Raw genomic sequence first — 20,164 nt, 5'->3', positions numbered from 1 at the left:
TGAGAGTTGGACCAGAGAACAATTAAGACCCTTCAGGTATTAGGTCCTATGATCTCTGTACCAACTCAGAGTTACACTTTTACCTCTAAACACAAGGATGGAATACTCTCTGAAAGTCAGGAATCAAAAGATCATCTTACAGGAAAATTAAAGCCTGATTTAAGATTTAAAATATGCACTACAATACTGGTGCTGTGTATTTCAAGCTGCTAATGCCCATTCCTTTCAGTTATTATCTTCAAAACAGTCTAAAGTGTAGAAAAAATAGGTAAAATTTTTAAGAATACAGGTTTAAAGATATCTTACATATCATCAAAAGGAAATTACTATAGACACTCAAAAAAAAAAAAAAAAGAATTAGCTACTGAATCTTGTCCCGCATCCTCCAGACATAGCCCAGTTTCCTAGTCCACAAAAGATAATTATACCCCTGATTTCTGCTAACAGATGAAAACACATTATTTTATTTTACATCAGGACATAGAAATGGGACTTGGCTATGACCTCAACAGTAAAAGTTATCCAGTGATTTTTACATGAAATATAGATAAACTACTGAGACCACATCAGGAGAGGAATCTGCGAAATGCTGTGACATCATTTTTTCTTTCTTGTTTACATAAGAGCAGCAATATAAGGCAGTGTTTAAGAGTTAGACTTTGGTGCCAAACTAGTTGTGGGTTTTAATCCCAGTTCAACACTTACTATGAACTGTGCAAGTTAATCTTTCTGTGTTGTAGTTTCCTCCTTTGAAAAATAAGAGTAATAACAACAATACTACTTCATTTGATTGTTGGGAAAATTAAATGATTAACACATCGTAAGGCACTTAGGACTTATTCTAACTTGGCACTTTTTATTAAGAGTTCAGTAAGTATAGCCATTATTATTACATAAAAGTGCCAGTTGTAACAACTGGAATTTTTTTCATAAAGCAAACAAGTGACTCCTACACTAGAGAGAAGACCCTATCCTTTTCTCCCCTCACCTTGCCACAAGTACAACTTACACCGTGTTTTGTTTCTTTAACCTGTTTTTCGGACGTCCTATTGGGTTAGCATAGCGCCGTTTTATCTGTGCTGCCTTCTTCTGTAGAAGTTTCCGTCCTTTTTTCCTAGGTCGACATATTTGACATATCCACATGCCTATAAAAAAATAAAATTCCACATAAAGTACAATAGACATAGATACACGGAAAGAGTTCAGATACTCTAGGAGTTCTTAACCTCTCTCAGGTCAAGGACTCCCATTTAAAAATCTGATGAAAGCCCCTTAGAAAAACAAACATGAAAACATATACACACAAAATTCTACAACAACTAAAAAAGACTCACAAGTATCCTGAAGCCCACATACGGTTGAATTCCACTGATCCTCAGTTAAAAAGCCCTGCTCTACCCCTGACAGATATTAGTTTCCAATTACCATTCTATAAGAAAAGAAGCCAGGTTTCCATAGAGTAAGAACTAATTCCAGGACTGAAGCAAGGAAAATACTTGATAACCTGGAACATCTTATGGTGCCAGAAAATGGAGAAGTGCTCAAAAGTGAGGAAGGCATGTCAAAAGGACTTAGAAGCCAACTTGAAAGAGCTCCCAATAGCCAAATCTGGGTCATTCTGAGCAAAAAAAGAAATAATCACATCAATGGATTATAACCCACTGAGTAAAATAAATATCCATGAGTCCATTAATAACTGAACAAATAAATGGGAAAAGGGGTACCTCTTCCTTCTAGAATTCCAATTAATAAATGTAGAAGGGATGACGGAAGCAAAAAAACCATCATCACGTAAACACCAAACTAAATTAGTGCAAACAACAATCACACTGATGGATGCTAAAATTAGCACAAGGAGGAAAAAGAGTAACTTTGAAGTCAGGTTTCTACTGTAATCAAGTGATCACAGTTAACATTACCAGTAATAAGACGTATTTGTATTATACACCCACACTACAACGCACTAAGAAGGATACAATATCACTTCTGTGGTGTTCTTATCAAATTTCATAATCTTAATTTAATCAATGATAAAGAAAGAGACAAACCCAAATTTAAGGACTTGCTACAAAATAGCTGACCAGTTTCTTCAAAAGTGTCAAGGTCAAGAAAGGCAGTCTGAAGAATTAACACAGACAGGAAGAAACTAAGGAAATATGACAATTAAATGCAATCTGAAATCCAGGACTGGATTCTGGACCACAAATTCAAATAAGGTCTACAGATTAGTTAACTGTATCATATCAATGTTAGTTTCCTGGTTTCAGTAATTGTACTATGGTTTTATACGATGTTAATATTAGAAGAAGCTGGTGATGGGGGCAATAAGAAGTCTCTGTACTATTTTTGCCACTTTTCTGGAAGTCTGCAATTACTTGAAAATAAAATGATTCCTGCTTTAAACTGCAATGAAACTTCTTTGTAGGCACTACACACAGGAATGAAGTCCTAAGAAAACCTTTCTTATCTTGAAGGATTCTCAGAAGGCCTTTTGCCCAGACTTCAAGTAAATGGAAGAGGTAGGAAAGGGGGTATTTATTCTTCCAATACATATAAATCTAAGACTTTTCAAAAGGTAACAACCAACAGAATGACATAAGAGGGACTCAAGTAGGATCCTAAGTAGAATAACTTGCCTATACCTAAGGTTCAGTCCCTTTCCATCCACAGGAAAATTTTTTCCAAGAAGAAATTATCAGATATCCTATAAGCATTTTACTTAAGATACCTATTAAGTCACAAAATCAGAGCTAAAAATGGAATTTGTGATAAGGCAAAAGCAGGAGAGACTAACTGGCTTTTTTTTTTTTTTTTTTTAAGGAACTGTAAGCATATAAGATGGAAGCTCAACCAACAGGCAATTATATTCCAACCAAATACCTTTCAAGGAACAGGAGTCAAAAGAACAGAGTAACATTAAGCTGTACTCTTATGAGTTAGGGCACAAAAATTATTTGTTTGCAAATTATTTTATTAAAACATTTTTTAAAGTTTTGAATAAACCAGAGACTAATAGCTCTAGGCCTTTCAAAAGTGATGAACAGTGATCAATACTGATATAATCAACATGATCTAATACAATTTCATTTCTTCCTTTACAGAAAGAGATATTACAAAATATTACGTAAGGCAAGTATTTTGTCCTCTAGCTATAGGACTGGCAAATATTCATTCATAAATGAACTACTTCACTCTCCATGGATACTCAAACATTGAAAATAGAGGAAAATAATAAATCCATACACATAAGAATGTTAGGATGCCTCAACAGACTGTCCCCACCTTTAAGGTGACAGCTCTCTTCCTACTTATACAATCCTAAATAGAAAGATGCAAATTATTCTTTCATTTAGCAAAGTACATAAAAGGTACTTTCATTAACATGCCCTTTATATTGCCAGTCTGATTTCAGAAAGTATTTCTCACCTTTTGGCATCCGGGTGAGTGGCGGATCACAACACTCCATGTGAAAGCCTCGGTCACAGGAATCACAAAAGAGCATGTTATCCTAAAAAAGAGAAAGGACAGTTTTGCTTAACCTTATGAAACAAAAACATATGAGGATCACAACTTCATAAAACCTAGGAATCTTCAATGATCTCATAAAGGAGATGAGCTACCATAACAGTAAAAGTTTCTTCAATTTGTATTAACTGAGTAAATGGACAGTCTGAGTTAGCACAAGTTTTGCTTCAACCAAAATTGAATAAAGAACTACAGTTTCATAACTTTCAAGTTTATCCAGTAATCAGATATAAGGTAACTTTAGTTTTCTAATGGAAAAGAAAAAAGGATGATTTGTGTTAATAAACTAACTGATCATTCCTAAGTGAATGCCTCCACGCTACCCAAAAAAAATTCAGGAGTATTTCTTTAGGGGCACCTAGGTGGCTCAGTCGTTAAGCATCCACTTTTGGCTCAGGTCATGATCCCAGGGTCCTGAGATAGAGCCCGGCATCCCACTGGGCTCCCTGCTCAGCGGGAGGCCTGCTTTTCCCTCTCCCACTCCCCTGCTTGTGTTCCCCCTCTCACTGTCTCTGTCAAATAAATAAACAAAATCTTAAAAAAGAAAAAGGACTATTTCTTTAAAGTAGCTTAGTCTGTCTGCAAACATTAATTAAGGTGCTTTAGAAACCATCTAGAAAGAAGCCAAATCTCAAAGAGTATTCTAAACTAATGGTGTGTAATTTAAAGAGACTCCTGTTTCAAATTCTGCTGGACCAAGTGACTGAAAAATAGCCAATACTACTTAGAGGAAAATACCAGTTGCACATTCTACTTCTAAGTGAAATATTCACATGAGAAGGCAAAGATACTCACTGCATTTTTGCCTTGATCTCGACAGGAGCTGCACGTTTTACACTCAATGCACTGCCACCGTAAGGCCTTCACTCTAACCGTTAGTTCAGGGGAAAACTTTAAACAGGATGGATGACCTAGTAAGAGGAGAAAATTCTCAAATGAAACAATCAAGGATCATTTTGTAATTGTATTAAAGGAATGATGCAGAAAAAGGCAATTACCTTAAATCAAGATATATATCAAGAAGAGATGCCCTTGGAAGCTTGCCAATCATCAGGACTTGGCATTCCTATTCAGTTTTATTGATGCTAAACTGTACTTAGTACGCCACCACCCCCCAATGTGATTATGAAAAACCTGACAAACTCCTAACTTTTATCAAGCCTGCATTAAATTATTATGTGAGTATACATGCTTATATGTATACCAATACATAGCATTCCTAGGCCATTTCTGGAAGGATACACAAAAACTGTTTGCAACTGTAATATCCTAGGATATGAAGCTATAAACACTTTCAAGGAGAAGGATTTTACCTTCCATTTCACACCCTTCTGTGCTCTCAATTTTTAAACAATAACATATTACTTTTATAACCAAAAATATATTCTTATTAAATCCCATCATTTAAAGTAAGTTACTTTAGCTAAAAACTAAAACCTAAGCAATATTTCTATTGTGATTAGAATTAACAGGGAAAAAAGTTTCCTTTTCCAAGAGTTAGTATCCGTTTGATTGCCAAAATTTTAAGAAAGCAAATCTTCCCTCACTCTGAAAAGATTTGTCCCTTTCCTCTAAAAGTTGGTTACGTTTATTTTTCTTTGGTGAGAGAAAGGGCTGGTTGAATTATTTTCTCTCCTCTCCTTTCTATTCCTAAATAAATTTCTCTCTTATGAGATCTATGAAGCTTATTATCAAAACATCACTGACATTAAAGGAAAATGAGAAAATGTAAAAATCTCATTCATAATCTCTTCTTCCTAGATAGCCATTCCCTGTTCTATTTTTCCTATTTAGACTTGCTAAAAGCTCTTGCACAGTTTTAATTGTAGAGTACGTACAGTTTTATTTTGCTTTTCTTCATCCTTTTACTCAAGTAAACATTATATTTATATTCCTTAAATGGAATAATTCCACTGAGTTGATACCCTATAACCTACCTGGCCATTTCCCTACTGTTAACTATTTAAACTATTACCCATAATAGAATACTACAATGAATTATTTTATGTCTACAGATTCTTTCCTTCTTTTAGATTAATTCCTTAAAATAAATTCCTGAAAGTGGGGTTGGTAAGTGAAATGAAAGAAACATTTCTGTAGCTTGAAAAGTAGATATGCATTGCCAAACCATGTTTCCAAATCCTCTGATATAATATCTAGTGCTACCAGCAAAGTACAAATGTTTTACCACAATTTCATCAGCTCTAGGTTTGGGTTCTCTTATGGTTCAAATTTTATTATTATAAAAGCTATAAAATCACACCTCGCTGCTGCGCTGGAGTGCATGCTTATTATTACCTGGGTAAAATGTTTTCTTAGTATGTCCAACAGTTAACTTTCTCTCATATAAACTACCTGTTCACAGGCTCTGACCTTTGCACTTTATGCTAGAAATATAAACATGCTCTTTACACTTTATAGCTTTTGGCCCTTTACCATATTTAATGCAATTATTTTCCCCAAACAATCCTTTAAAAAAAATTTTTTTTTAATTTTGGGTATTTTAGTTCTCAGTTTGGAAAGTATCAACTGTCATATATTTGACTATGTCCGTAATTTCCTTCCTTGGCTACTGTAATAGCCAGCCTCCGAGCTGCCCTCCAAACATTCTTGCCTTTTGGCAAGAATACCAACTGACACTTTGTGTAGTTCCCTGATGAAATGACAGGCTACGGCTAGGTAATAAAAGATACTGCAGATGCCACTTGCTCTCTGTCTCTCTCAGATACCTGCTCAGGGGAATCCAGCTGCCATGGTGTGGCACACATGCAGCCCTATGAAGAAGTCCACATGGCAAAGAACTGAGGCTCTCTGTCAACAGGCAGCATTAACTTGCCAGCCAGGTCAGTCAGTCATCATGGAATGGAAGCCTTCAGATGACTGAGTATCAGTTAAAATCCTGATTGCAACCTCATGAAAGATCCCAAGTCAAAACCACTCAGGTAAGCCACTCCCAAATTCCTGACCAACAGGCATATGAAATTAAAAAATGTTGTTGCTTTTAGCTGCTACATTTTGGAATAGTTTATTTCTACAGCAATAGGTAACCAATAGTTATTTATTCTAATAGTTATTTAAAAGTTCCCTCTATTGTTTTCAAATTGTAAAGAACTTAAGAGACCACCTCAAATATAATGCGTCTTACAAGGCAGGGTTATCACACAACTCTCCCCCCCACCCCAACACCACCATTTTATTCCCACCTCACCTGAGCAGATCTCTTTTCATCTGTTTTATATATTTGGGTTCCACATGATTTTTTAAGGGTTCTACTACGAAAATAGTTTGGAAATCACTGCAATGTACGATATGTCACTATGGTTTTGTCTAATATTTTATGATTTTATGGTTTATATTTAACTGTAAAATCCATCCAGAGCTCATTTTGGTTTGTGATATTATGCTGGATATGGTTACCTACCACCCAAGATCTCTTGCGGCCGCCTTCAAAAACCTTCTGTAAATAAAAACAAAAAAGCTGAAAGCTATCCTTCCTAGACTCCTTTGCAGCTAGGCTCTAGATGTGAATTAAATTCTACCAACTGGACATGTTTGAGTGATTTTTTGAAAGGGAGAAATGAAACAAAGACTACTTTTCTCCTGGTACTGACAGTCATGAAAATGCCAGTACCTATCCACTCTTCACCTTCACGGCTATCCAGAGGTAACTGTGGTGATGGCCAAATTCAGCCTTTCAAGATCCAAATTCAGCTACCGTCCTGTAGCAGCCTCCTGCTTCCACCTCTTCCAAATGGAACAGATATAAGTGACTCCCTTGGTGGGTCAGTTCTGTGATATTCCAGCATCAGTCCTTAAAGCCCAGCTTAGAGCTTTCCTCTGCAGCCCTTCTAACAATTTCACAAACATCTGGTCCTGGTATTAAATTTCTTCCCTCTTGAACTACCTAGGGTGGTTTCTGGTTTCTCAACTAAATCATGATTGTTACAGATATAAAACACTAAAAATTAAGCCAATGATCAAAGGTAATGTATAATGTTGGTTTACTAATATGGCCTTCCTACAAAAACTTGTAAGTTCTGAAAATATAGACCAAGAATATCTCTGGAATTGACAAACGAGGAGAGTCTTTGCAAATCATTTTTAGAGCCCAGGATTTCACACAGCTCACTAAACTGCAGTGTCAACATTCCATTTCCCAATGTGAATATGTAAGTTTCTATCAAGAAAAACAAATCTGTTATCATCCTGGTTCTATTCATACAGCCTGATGCTTAAATCAAGAAAGATAAGTAGTGATTATTAAAGAAATGAGCAATAATTTCCAACTGATTGCTGTTCATTTGAACAGATGTTTGATCATCAAATATAAAGATAACAGGAAAAAATAAATCTATGGAAAGATTTTTATAAAAAACAAAAAACAAAACTAAGACCTGATTTAAATTAACTGAATAAAACATTTCAACTATACATTTAAATCCCTCCCTTGTCTAGAAGCGCGTCTCAGTTACCTTAAACCAGAATCAAATAAAAATATTAGTTTTATAAGGATCAAGGATACCATCTCAGTTAAATACACCTCCCTATTGCCTGACAACATATGTCAGAAGGAATCCAGGGGATTACATACCACTGTTGCCACAGTCGGCACAGGAGATGAGTTCCTCTGGCTTCTTTTCTCGGTTTTGTTCTTTTGTACCAAGACAGAAACTACAGATGGGGATTGGTTCAGCAACAGGCTATAAAGGAAAAAACAATTCACTCAGGTATGAGTACTTTTTTTTAGTATTAATACAAAGACATTAAAATTACAGTTTTAAATTCCTATGAGAGTTACATGCAACTGTAAGATAACTGTATCACTCTCCTAAATCTTCAACTAAGTAAGGGAATTTTTACAAAGCCTGCTTTGGCTGGACCTTTACCACCAGTCCTTGAAGTGACAACTTTGGTCCAAAAAATCGTATCTCAACCATAGTGGTCACTCAGAAACTAAATGACACAGTATGGATTAAATGAAGCAAATTCTTCACCTAAGATTGAAGAAATTCAACTGAATTAAGCATAAGAAATCACAGTCTCAATCCTTAAAAAGTTGTATGTCATGTAGGAGAAGTGACAAATGTGCAGAAATAAGCACCACATAAGGCAGAAGAAATTAAGTGCTAGGAGAGACAAACAGTAAGTGCTCTGTACAAATGAGAAAGATAAATTCCAGTTGTAGTTTGGAGGAGAAGGGTTGAAAGAAGATAACATGTATTAAGTACTAGTACTATGCTAAGGGATCCTAAGACATTTGTCCAAGGACAATTGATAATAATTGTTGAAACTGGGTTTAAACCTAGGTTTCTATGTTCCTCTACAGCAACGCCCCTGCTCCTCCAGCCCACAGGATGCCGAGAAAGGCAGTACAAGTAGTATGAACAAGTTAGGTGTGCAGTCTGCTAAAGCCGGTACTTAAAGGACATGGTTTCTGTGATAGGTGTGGGGGCACCGGTACATCAGTTTGTGAAGATTACCACTGAATGTCTTATAAAGAAGTTGGACTTTATCCCGCAGGAAGAGAAGAACAATAGAAGGCTACTGAATCAAGAGATAATCACCTGTATTTGAGGGGGAAAAATCCAGTAGCAATATCAAAGACAAATGGGGGAGAACCTAAAGATAAGTAGAACATTTAAACAATGACTACAATAGTCTGGTGAAGACAAGAACCTGAACCAAAGATTTAAAAAAGAAAAAAAAAAAGGAACAGAAAAAAATAGCTATGGACTTAGAAATCAACTAGTTACGGAATTTGACAGAAAAGGAAATGAGTTAAAGATGACTGACTTAATGAAAAGATGGCATCAAGGGTTAAGCCATTTCAAGCACAAAATCAGGAGAAAAAGAGATGCTGAGTCTGACGTTAGATGTGTTTAGTTGGAGGCACTCTCAGTCAACTCTCAATCATTTATATGGGACAGAGATACAAACCCTCAAGATTCTTTTACTCTACTGGAGAGAACAGATACAATGTCTTGTCAGTATTGTGACAGAAGTGTTACAATGAGAAAAAACGGAGGAAGGGAATCAAGTAGGAGGAAGGGTTGTCAGGGGAAGGCTTCCCAGACTTAAGTTCTTCTGGAGGTATTTGACAGGGAGGCCCCCTGATGGGGGTATTCAAACAAAATACAGAACCAGGCTTGGGAGGAGGGGGACGCACTTAGTTTGGGACTTACTGAGCTTCAAATGCCTATGAAGTATCCATGTAGCAATGCCCATGGACTTTATGATACAGGGACCTGAAGTTCAAGAGAAAGGCTAGTCTGGAGATAAAAATCTAGAAATCATATACCTACAAAATGGCATTAAGACCTTCAAAGTTGATGCGTTCTCCCACAGAGAACAGGTAGAGAGAAGAGACCTAAGGTCAGAATACCAACATTAAAGTGGCTCTTAGAGGAAACAGCCTGGGAAGGAAATTGGATTACTGACAGAGTTGGATGGTACGTCAATAATGTCCAACACAAGCAAATCAACAGTATTCCTCAGACAAGAGATTAAATGAGAGATGAACAACGGAAGTTGTCTTAATTGTGACTCCGGTAAAGACAGCCACATCCTTTCCTAACCGGAATTTAAATAAAAACTTCGGGGAAAAAAATGGAATATGAAAAAGAACAGGGGAGTAAAGTCAGGTAAGACTTCACTGAGGAGTAGAAACTGCAAGTAAGTAAGCTCTCAGTGAACAGGCAAGCCACTGAATGGAAGCTATTAACAGCATATTTAACTAACAAATGGCTTATATCCAGAATATACACAGAACTCTTACATGTCAGTATGGAGAAGACAGACAATTCAATAGAAAGCTAGGCCAAAAACTTCAACAGGTACTTCAAAACAGCAAATACATGAATAATATATAAATGGCCAATGAAAATAAGAAAAGACACTCAACCTCATTAACCATCAAAGAAGCAGATCTCCAAGAACGGCTAAAATTCTAAAGACTGGCAATAGTTGATAAGAAAGCAGAACAACAGAACTCATACACTGCTGACAAGAATATAAATTGACAAAACTACTCTGAAAACTATTAGACAGTATCTACTAAAATTAAACACAAGCATATCATGAACCAGCACTTCCCACTCCTCGCTATATACCCACCAAATGAAGTACACACACATATGTACAATAAAACATACACAAACATAATCAGAACAGCATTATTCATAAAATTTACTCAAACAAAACTTACCCCAATAACCAGCAATGGGTGCACAGATAAACTATGCTATATCCATACAGTAGAGTATTACACAAATTATAGTCAACAACTTGTATTACTATCACAAACAATCCTGAATGAGAGAATAGACATGGAAGAACACATACTGTATCATTTTGTTTATATAAAGTTCAAAAACAGTTCTACATTGTTTTAAGTCGAGACAGCAGTTACCTTTAGAGAGAAAAGAAGAGGAAGCGAATTGGAAAGGGACTTCTGAGGTGCTGGTAATATTCTTTTTCTTGACCTGGACGGTGGTTTCATGGATGTTAATAATATTTAAGGCACATACTTACAACCTGTACACTTTTAATCAGTTTATTTTAATCAGAGAGTTATCAAACTTAAACTAATGAATATCTATAGAGTAGGACAATGTTACCTTTGGAATATTCTGAAAGAAATACCAACGGTGATTTGGACATTGGAGTTTGGAACTTAGAAGAAGAATAAGCTAGAGAGATTTAAAAGACAGCAACATGCTAACTGACAGCACCCAGTGAGAAGGAGGAGTAAAGTTGTAGCAAAGGACAGAGAACAAGGGGAGAAGAGTGGAGAAGTGAGATAAAATCGAAGACAGAAGATTATCAACGTTTAGAAGCATGGGGGGGGGGAGGTACAAGAAAGGACCAGTCTGAGGGAAAACAGAACCAAGAGGAAGTGATGACACAAGAATTACAAGAACCAGAGAGCAACCAACAATCAATACTGGGAAAATAAAATATCCACTGTATTGTATGACTAAGAAATAGTCAGAACTGTCACTAATAGTGAGGCTTTTTCAGTGACAGGATAAGAACTAAACTCACAGGAACCAACAAACTGCCATGAAGGGACAGAGAGCAGACAGGAGATAGCTTAAAAAAATGGTAATGGGTTTTGATGTGTTCTAGGTATTTAAGATGAGAAAGACTAAACCTATTTAAAATGTGGAAGAGAAGATACATGTGGTAAGAGAGATTCAAGAAATAAGAAATAACAGGAACATATTATATAGTAAGATTTAAAGCTGCACTGTTGAATATGGTGAACACTAAAACATGTGGCTATGTAAATTTGAAATAAAACAAATGTAATTCCTTGGTCGTACTAGCTACATTTCAAGTACTCAACATTCACATGTGGCTAGTGATTATGGTACTGGACAGCACAAATATAGAACAATTCCATCATTACAGAAAGTTCTACTGGATAACATCAGTTTTGGAAAAAAGGATGAATTTTAAAGCAAGGATAAAGTGACCTTATATAGTACAGGATGGTGTAGATGCGTACTGTTTGTAGGTGAGATGGTGGGAAAAGGGAAATGTTGAGGGTGCTCATTTTTGACAGCCTCATTATTTCTGGAAAATAGCAAATAAAAACTGCCTGCCAGAAGTGGGGCAGAAATTGGATAGATACAGCATGAGAAAGTGAAAGCTGACTGAGAAAACTGACAGGGTCCAAGAACAAAAATGAAAACACCCTCCTATCAAAATGGAAGGTGGACACACATTTTTCAGACAAGAAAGAATCAGAAAAATATGTATTAACAGAGAATAAATTCAAAATAGAAGAGAGAAAAATCAGTGCAGTCCCAGCAAAAAGGCCTCCACCTCTTCACTGAAATAGAAGACAATATCACTCGCTTAAACAGAAGTAGGTAGGTGGTATGGGTTTGGGCATTTACAGAGGGCAAAAAAGGTCTAGAAGTCTCTGTGCGGAAGATGAAAGAGAACCAATTAGCAATGGAAAATAAAACTGTCACTCAGCCCTAACCACAGAGCTAAGATCAGAAAGTTCAATTTGTAGTATTTCCAACCAAAATGGTTATACAATTTTCCTTAACAGCCCTGAAGCCTTGGACTGGCAAAATCAGAAAGCTGTAGATTGAGGAGACAAACCAAAGGGCAAAGTCAACTAGAATGCAAATGCAAACACAGTTGACCTTTGAACAACACAGATTTGAACAACCCGGGTCCACTTATAAGCAGATTTTTTACACTATACTACTGCAAGTGTATTTTATCTTCTCTATGATTTTCTTAATAAGATTTCTGTTTCTCTAGCTTACTTTATTTTAAGAATACAGTAGTATATAAGACATATAACATACAAACTATGTATTAATTGACTGTTTATGTTATTGGTAAGGCTTCAGGTCAGAGTGCCGCGTTGTTCAAGAAGGGTCAACTAAAATGGTGGGCCACAAAGTTGAGGCTGGACATCATAAGCAGAAGGGGGCTTACAAAAAGTATCAAGTTAAGGTACCAAGGGAATCCTGATGAACTGAAAATAAAGGTCCAGTAGGAAGTAAAAAGACTGAAGACTGGGGTCCACAGGGAAACTTTAGAATTTGTGATTTACTAAGTATAAAGTCCTAGCTAATAGAGAAAACCTCAAATCGCAAATGTGCATGAATTCTTTAATATTTAGTAAGCACTATTATAGACATTTGAGGGAAGAGTGGTGAAAAAAGCAGCTAAAGCCCCAACTTTCATAGAGTTTACACCAGAAAAAAGTAAAATTAAAGACAATAAAATTAGGAAGTCAAGAAGCTGGGAAAGCATGAGTTTAGAAGAATCATATAAATGTGTTCAAGTCAGTAAAAATGATGATTGAGCCCCAAAATAGGAAAGTTTTACAAAAACTTTTCTGAAGTTTTAGAGAAAACACTGGTAAATGACAGATATGGCCCTCTCCCCAGCACGTACTTTTAAAAAAAAGCAGAGGTCATGGTATTAGTAGATGGGAAGAACTTCATGTCAGAAAAATTTGTTCAGTAAAGGAACAAAAATCATCTCAGAGGCAGGGAAGACCAAGGAATGTGTTAACTCTTCTTCTCAGGTCTCTCCCTACCCCACCCTCTCTTTAAAATAGGGTATGAAAATGGAAAAGTAGCTCTACTAGTAGAATATGGACAGAATTCAGAGTAACGACCTACTAGTGCTAAACTAGTGGTACCACTTTCACACATAAAGTACATTACATTACTTCAGTCTGGTTAAAAAAGGAACAAGCTGGGGGGCGCCTTGATGGCGCAGTCAGTTAAGCATCTGGTCATGGTCTCAGATTCATGAGATACAGCCCAACACTGGGCTCTGCACTCAGCCGGGAGTCTGCTTAAGATTCTCTCTCTCCTTCTCCCTCTGCCCCTCTCCCCAGCTCTCTCAAATAAATAAATCTTAGAAAAAAAAAAAAAGGAGTAAGTTGTATTCAGTTAAAGAATCCTGTGTAACCTGCAGTTATGGTGGAGATGGAGAAGCCTACATTATAATAAGAAGCTAAAGGGCAGGGGCGCCTGGGTGGCTCAGTTGGTTAAGCGTCTACCTTCGGCTTAGGCTCAGGTCATGATCCCAGAATTCCAGGATCCAGCCAGGAGCCTGCTTTTCCCTCAGCCCCTGCCTGCCACTCCCCTTACTTGTGCTCTCTCTCTGTCAAGTAAATAAAATCCTAAAAAACAAAAACAAAAAGAAACAAAAAAACCCTAGCATCTTAAAAAAAAAAAAAAAAAAAAAAAGATGCCGCTAAATGGCAGAGCAGGAACAGCATTATAATTCAAACTCAGTTACCACAAATAACATGCATTAGTAATAGCAAAGTACTTGCTTAATCGGCTGCTACTTTCAGGGTTAGATTAGACCACACTAAAGGGAGCAAACATATAAGATGAAGAAAACAGAAAGTCTGAAAAACAAATTATTCTCCAGCATAGGAAATGCAGTCTTCAAAAATTAAAACTATGTAGCAATCTGTCTTCAAACATGTGTCTTTATCACCTAGAACTAAAATAAAGTTCCCAATGGCAGAAAATGTTACTTAAAATCATTACCTAAGAAATCCTTGGCAAACATGTCCCTATATGTTCCTGTATATTCCCTGTAACATTACTGCTGTTAATATTTTTACATACGATCAATGCTTCATACTACTAGATTTTTTCTACCCCAAAACAAAATAACTAAGACCATTTAAATCTGTTCATTAAAGTTGGTGAGGGGAGGAGGGTAGCAATTAAGACAAACTGGCTGCCTCATTACCTTAGAGCTGCGTAGATAGTCTAACTCAATTATTCTGATACTTATCAAATGACCACAGTCCTAGCCTACTCACTACAAAACAATTTGCTGACTGTCCTCAGTAATGACAACCTTACCCTAAGTTTCAACAGTACTGATATTTTTTAAAGTTTTTATTTAAGTTTCAGATACTTAACATACAATGTAATATTAGTTTCAGGTGTACAATTTAGTGATTCAGGATTGACAGTTACAGTGTGAAAATCAGACAGGCTGAAAAGATATTTGTTAAGTCAAATACAGACTTTGGTCCAAACAGACTCAAATTACATAGAAAGTTTTCAGTAACACAGAGCAGTGCAGCTTTAATTTCCTTAACCTAAACATTTCACATTGAAGATGTTCACTCTCTGGCATCATAGAACCAACCACAAAAATGAATCCACAGAGAAATACTACTACTGGCAATGATTATATCTTGACAATTTCAGAGTATTTTTTAAAGTACAATTTGGGAAAGAAAAATAATACTTTGAGGATTAGTCATTTTAGCTGATAAGATTACAAGCCAAAAAAAAGTGACTTAAATAAATCATCTAGCTTACAATATAAATCTGAGTTTTTCTTTCATCGAACAGCACCACTTATCAGTAATCGTGTGATTTGTTTTAGAATATGCCTAAGTATTGTTAAGTGCATAAAAAATTACAAGTCCAGATCATTCTCATTCCCAAAATACTAATGAGCAGGAAAGTAAGTCAGAAAGGGCTAAAACTACATTGGGTTCACTATAAGATTTGAACCTGAAATGTACTGGGGTGCTTTTAGGACAGTGAAGAGACATTCATAACATTTTCCAAGTGAAACTCTACAAGCTGGTTTCAGTTTTTCTGTATCACAAAGATACAACAACAACTGATAACTTATGAATACAGTTTTTAAAAACCTGTGTAGAGATATGCAACATGCCATATAACCACTGTTCCCGGACCTGTTCAAGCATAGTCCTTTAGCTTACTACTTTCCTATCTATCTAAAACAAACCTGTTCCTACAGCTAATAAAACAAGAAAAAAAGTTTGTAGCAAATGACTTTACACAGCATTAAACACAGGAGCCAGAGTGAAACTGTTAAAAGGTACATCAGAGCACAGCCAAATCCTCCATCCAGTCCAGTGGCTTTCACTCTAGATTAAATGCCAAATGAATTACAAGGCCCCCTGTGATCTGCACCCCTACAGATAAATACACAAGTACCTCTCTGACCCATCTTCTATTGCTCTCTCCCTCTTACATTCTATTCTAGCTTTCTTGCTTGCTTTTTCTTTAAAAGTAAGACGTTCCAATCACAGGGCCTTTGCATTTGCTTTCCTTCTCTCTGCAATGCTCTTCCCTAGATCCTTCCAATCTTTAATCAAAAGTCCCCTTCTCAGTAAGGTTGTCCTTAACCACTGCATCAAACATTTCAAAACAACTCACCAACGACAATAATTTCTATCCCCCTTCCTTGCTTTATTTCTTTCCCTTAACCCTTTTCACTAATTAACATATTGTGTGTGTGTATGTGTGTATATCTATATATATATATCTATATATATCTATATATCTACATCTATATCTATATATATATCTTATATATCTATATATATAGATAGATAGATAGATATATCTTACTTATCCCCCACTAAATATAAACTCTATGAAGGTTCTGATTTCCATCTGTTTATTCAGGATTGTATTCCTAGTACTGTGAACAGTACTAGGACCTAGTAAGAATAGTGCCTAACATATAGTATGGATCCAATAAGTGTTCAATACCTTAATTAAATTACCTTGTAGAACTAGAAATAATAAAAATACTACCTTAGAACAATTAGTCACAGGAGCCTGATAAAGATATGCGCATCTTAATAATATATAAATGCTCTACTGTTTACAAAGCAATCTCACAAAATAATTTCATAGACTCAATAACTAAATTAAGATTTCTGCCACCGCAACCCACTTCCATTCAATTTCTCCAAAGTAGCGGGGCGACAGTTGCAGGCACTTAGACTGCACCTTGCGTCATCTGTTGCATTAGGGTGCCTCAAGCACCATGCTGAGATCTCCATAATAATCACCAGATGGCAGCATTGAGGCAAATACGAAGCAGATGCTCTGATAAGTAAATAGCCAGTTGAGTAGCATTTGACTTGAGCTTTTGGAAATAACTTTTAAAAACAAAAACAGCAAAAATTTTACCCAATGAGCTCTGCTGTGATATTTATACTATGAAAGGAAAGAATTTTTAGACACAATTGTTTAGAATGTCAAATATTTCTGTATCATCTTAGACATTACAATCTGAAAGTTCAATTTTTATTTCCCCCCAAAGACTTGTGTTTAATTTTTTTGAAACCATTATCCACTTGTCATTGTCTCCATTTTCTAATATCTTCTGAGGAACTCAAATCCATCTTTTTGTCTCTGTTCTTAAACACTGACATAAAGAATAATCAAGAATCCGGTTAAAAAAAAAATGTTTTGTTCTATGTAATTATTTCTAGTTCTCTCAAGACTGAACTAAATGTTAAGTTCTAGAATTTATGATCACCAGAATTTTCAAGGGAAAAAACTGCACATGTAAACTTAGACTTATGACTTCAGGATAACCTCTAAGAAATCATTTCATAAGCTATTAGGCAATAAAGATGTGTGATTTCTTAAAAGCTACAAATTTTCTCGTTTTATGGCCACTGGAAATTACTGGGACAAATTAACATAGCTAATATTAAGAGTATGAAAGCACATAACTCATATAAGACTCCCTATAATACCCAAAGATTCACTAAGCAGTAATGGTCACATCATTCTTCCTCAGACTTAAATACAAAGCATCTATAAAGAATTATAAAAACATTATTAAAAACTTATGTTCATCTATAATTACTGCAACTCATTTTTTTAAAAATCAAGTAGTATTAACACAAAGGACAAACACTATATAATTTCACTCATATGAGGAACCTAGAGGAGTTAAAATGCATACAGGCTGAATGTAGAATAGAGGTTACCAGAAGCTGGAAGAAAGGCAAGAACGGAGAAAAAGTTATTGCTTAATGAGTACAGACTTGGTTTGAGATGATGAAAAAGTTCTGGAAATGGGTAGTGGTAATGGTTTCAAAGCACTGTGAATATACGCAATGCAACTGAATTACACACTAAAAAATGTTGAGAATGGTAAATTGTTGTTATAATAAAAAATTGAACTAAAAAATTACGTTGTATAAAAAATTAAGTTTCAGTCTCACAGATCACATGATTTAAGTAATAGGTCAAAACTTACACAGTGAGAAGCAACTACTTCTAATCTGTCTTTACCTTAAAAACCTTTATCTTTTAACTGTTCCTGTGGAACCCTTTATTATGTTAACCTTGACTGTAGTAATCAATTAGACTTAGAAATACAGTTTCAGGGACGCCTGGGTGGCGCAGTCGTTAGGCGTCTGCCTTTGGCTCAGGGTGTGATCCCAGCGTTCCGGGATCGAGCCCCACATCGGGCTCCTCCGCTGGGAGCCTGCTTCTTCCTCTCCCACTCCCCCTGCTTGTGTTCCCTCTCTCGCTGGCTGTCTCTCTGTCACATAAATAAATAAATAAATAAATAAATAAATAAATAAATAAAATCTTTAAAAAAAAAAAAAAGAAATACAGTTTCATTCCCCTTAAATGAAAAAAGTTTTAATTATTAATCACAAATTCTGGCTACTGAATTTAAATGTTAGCAGTCTTATCCTCACTGTACCCACAAAGTTGCGTTCATCTTTATCTCATTACATAAAAATAGCTCACCCTTATACCTTAGTATTTTTCTTGTAAGACAAGTCTAACAATTAAAACCTGTATCTACCAAGCACTGCTCAGTCGCAAACGAAAACCTCTTTGTGACTGCTATCTATCTGATCCAGCCAGGTTACCCCTCATGAAACACCAGAAGTTCCTCTCGAATCTACCCACCTACCTTATTTCCTTACTTTTCTTCAAGCTACTGCCTTGCCTACCTTTGAATTCTTCTAGTGGTTCCAAAGTATTGATTTATCCTCTGCCTTTCTTCTCACACCATTACAATCAAGTAAAGTAAATTTAACGGCAAATTCATTTTCTTCAATGGATATTTATTTCATAGAACTTGTAACTTAAATAATTTTCAGCTGAGATATCACTTATTAGTTGATAATACCTACTGCTGAAATACTCTATTATGTATAATAAAGCTAAAATAATGGCTCTATTGTACATAATAAATACCCAAAGGATAAAGAGGAGGTAAGTCTCAGCTCAGAAAGGAGAAAATTATTCTTAGGCATGATATAGTGAAAGAAATCAACCTGATGCTCAATGGCTGAGCACAAGGAAAACAAATATTAGGAGGCTATCAAAATACCATCCAAAGCATAAGGAGCCTGGTGGATATTACTAGTTTGGTAAGCGCTGTAACAGAACATAAAAATGTGGTAAGATAAAAAAGCAGCAGTACTGACATTTTCAAAGCACTTATAAATGTCAGTAAATACAAAACAAAATCCACACAAAATAATTAGAAAACAATTAAACACTATTGACCTTATCCACTTACACACCAAAAAATTCAAAAGTAAGTCTTTTGAGAGAATATCTGCACAATTAGTTATTTCTGATATAATAAGGGAAACAAACAGGAGCATAGAATTCATTTAAGGAAACTAATGGTTTGCTGGAAGGTCCTTGTACTTTGATGAGAAAGCTGAACATTCAAATAGTGTTCTCTTCTCCTCAGGCAAGCCCTCCTCTCGGTTTTTACCCAGTTCTTCATGCCTTCACTATTAACGGCCTTGGGTGAACTCCTGCTCCTCCCAAATCCTGACAGTTTAGAATTTAGTTTTTCTTGATCTTTTCCAAAAGACAGCGCTAGGTAAGCAGAAATCACCCTAGGCCTCTTATTTCACCTCTTAAGTGTGCCTTGCACACTGTATATGCTAAAGAAGCATTTATTGAAACTAAAATACAACAAAATCATGCTTAGCTCTAAAAAGGTTTATCAATTGTTACTCAAAACTTCTCCAAGATTCAATAATCTTCAGAGGCACTGTCCTTGGGTAGGATTTAATCTCTTTAAATTTGTAAGCACCCCATACACAATCAAGCACACCATGGCTGCTTATTAAACATTTTTTAGATCATCTTTTCCTCAAAAGTATATAGTTGCAAATATATATAATAATAAAACAATACGAATGGCCTGGAAAAGTGTCTATTTTCTGTTATTAATAGTCTACAATAAGGTAAACTTGTATAATTTTAATCAGTTCCAACATAACCCATTAGCCATTACAAAGTTTTAACAGATGTACTAAATTGAATCTTTATTTTGATGAGTTCATTCATTGACT

The 20,164-nt window shown here is 35.7% G+C and overlaps 1 protein-coding gene across 2 annotated transcripts in view; it reads right to left on the bottom strand.

Moving 5' to 3' along the window:
• The window catches only part of KAT6A (lysine acetyltransferase 6A), a 112,205-nt gene that overhangs the window by 47,694 nt on the left and 44,347 nt on the right, over positions 1 to 20,164 (bottom strand). For both annotated transcript variants that reach the window (XM_048226231.2, XM_048226232.2), the window contains 4 exons: positions 8,117 to 8,225; positions 4,321 to 4,436; positions 3,427 to 3,508; positions 1,010 to 1,145 (listed from right to left, as the gene is read on the bottom strand). In XM_048226231.2, the coding sequence (XP_048082188.2) occupies positions 1,010 to 1,145; positions 3,427 to 3,508; positions 4,321 to 4,436; positions 8,117 to 8,225 (443 nt within the window). The remainder of the gene's footprint in view (positions 1 to 1,009; positions 1,146 to 3,426; positions 3,509 to 4,320; positions 4,437 to 8,116; positions 8,226 to 20,164) is intronic.

Source organism: Ursus arctos, unplaced genomic scaffold, assembly GCF_023065955.2.
Source record: "Ursus arctos isolate Adak ecotype North America unplaced genomic scaffold, UrsArc2.0 scaffold_27, whole genome shotgun sequence".
Classification (NCBI taxonomy): Eukaryota; Metazoa; Chordata; class Mammalia; order Carnivora; family Ursidae; genus Ursus; species Ursus arctos.
Note: the sequence above shows the minus strand (reverse complement) of the source record. Positions and strands in the feature narration are given on the sequence as shown.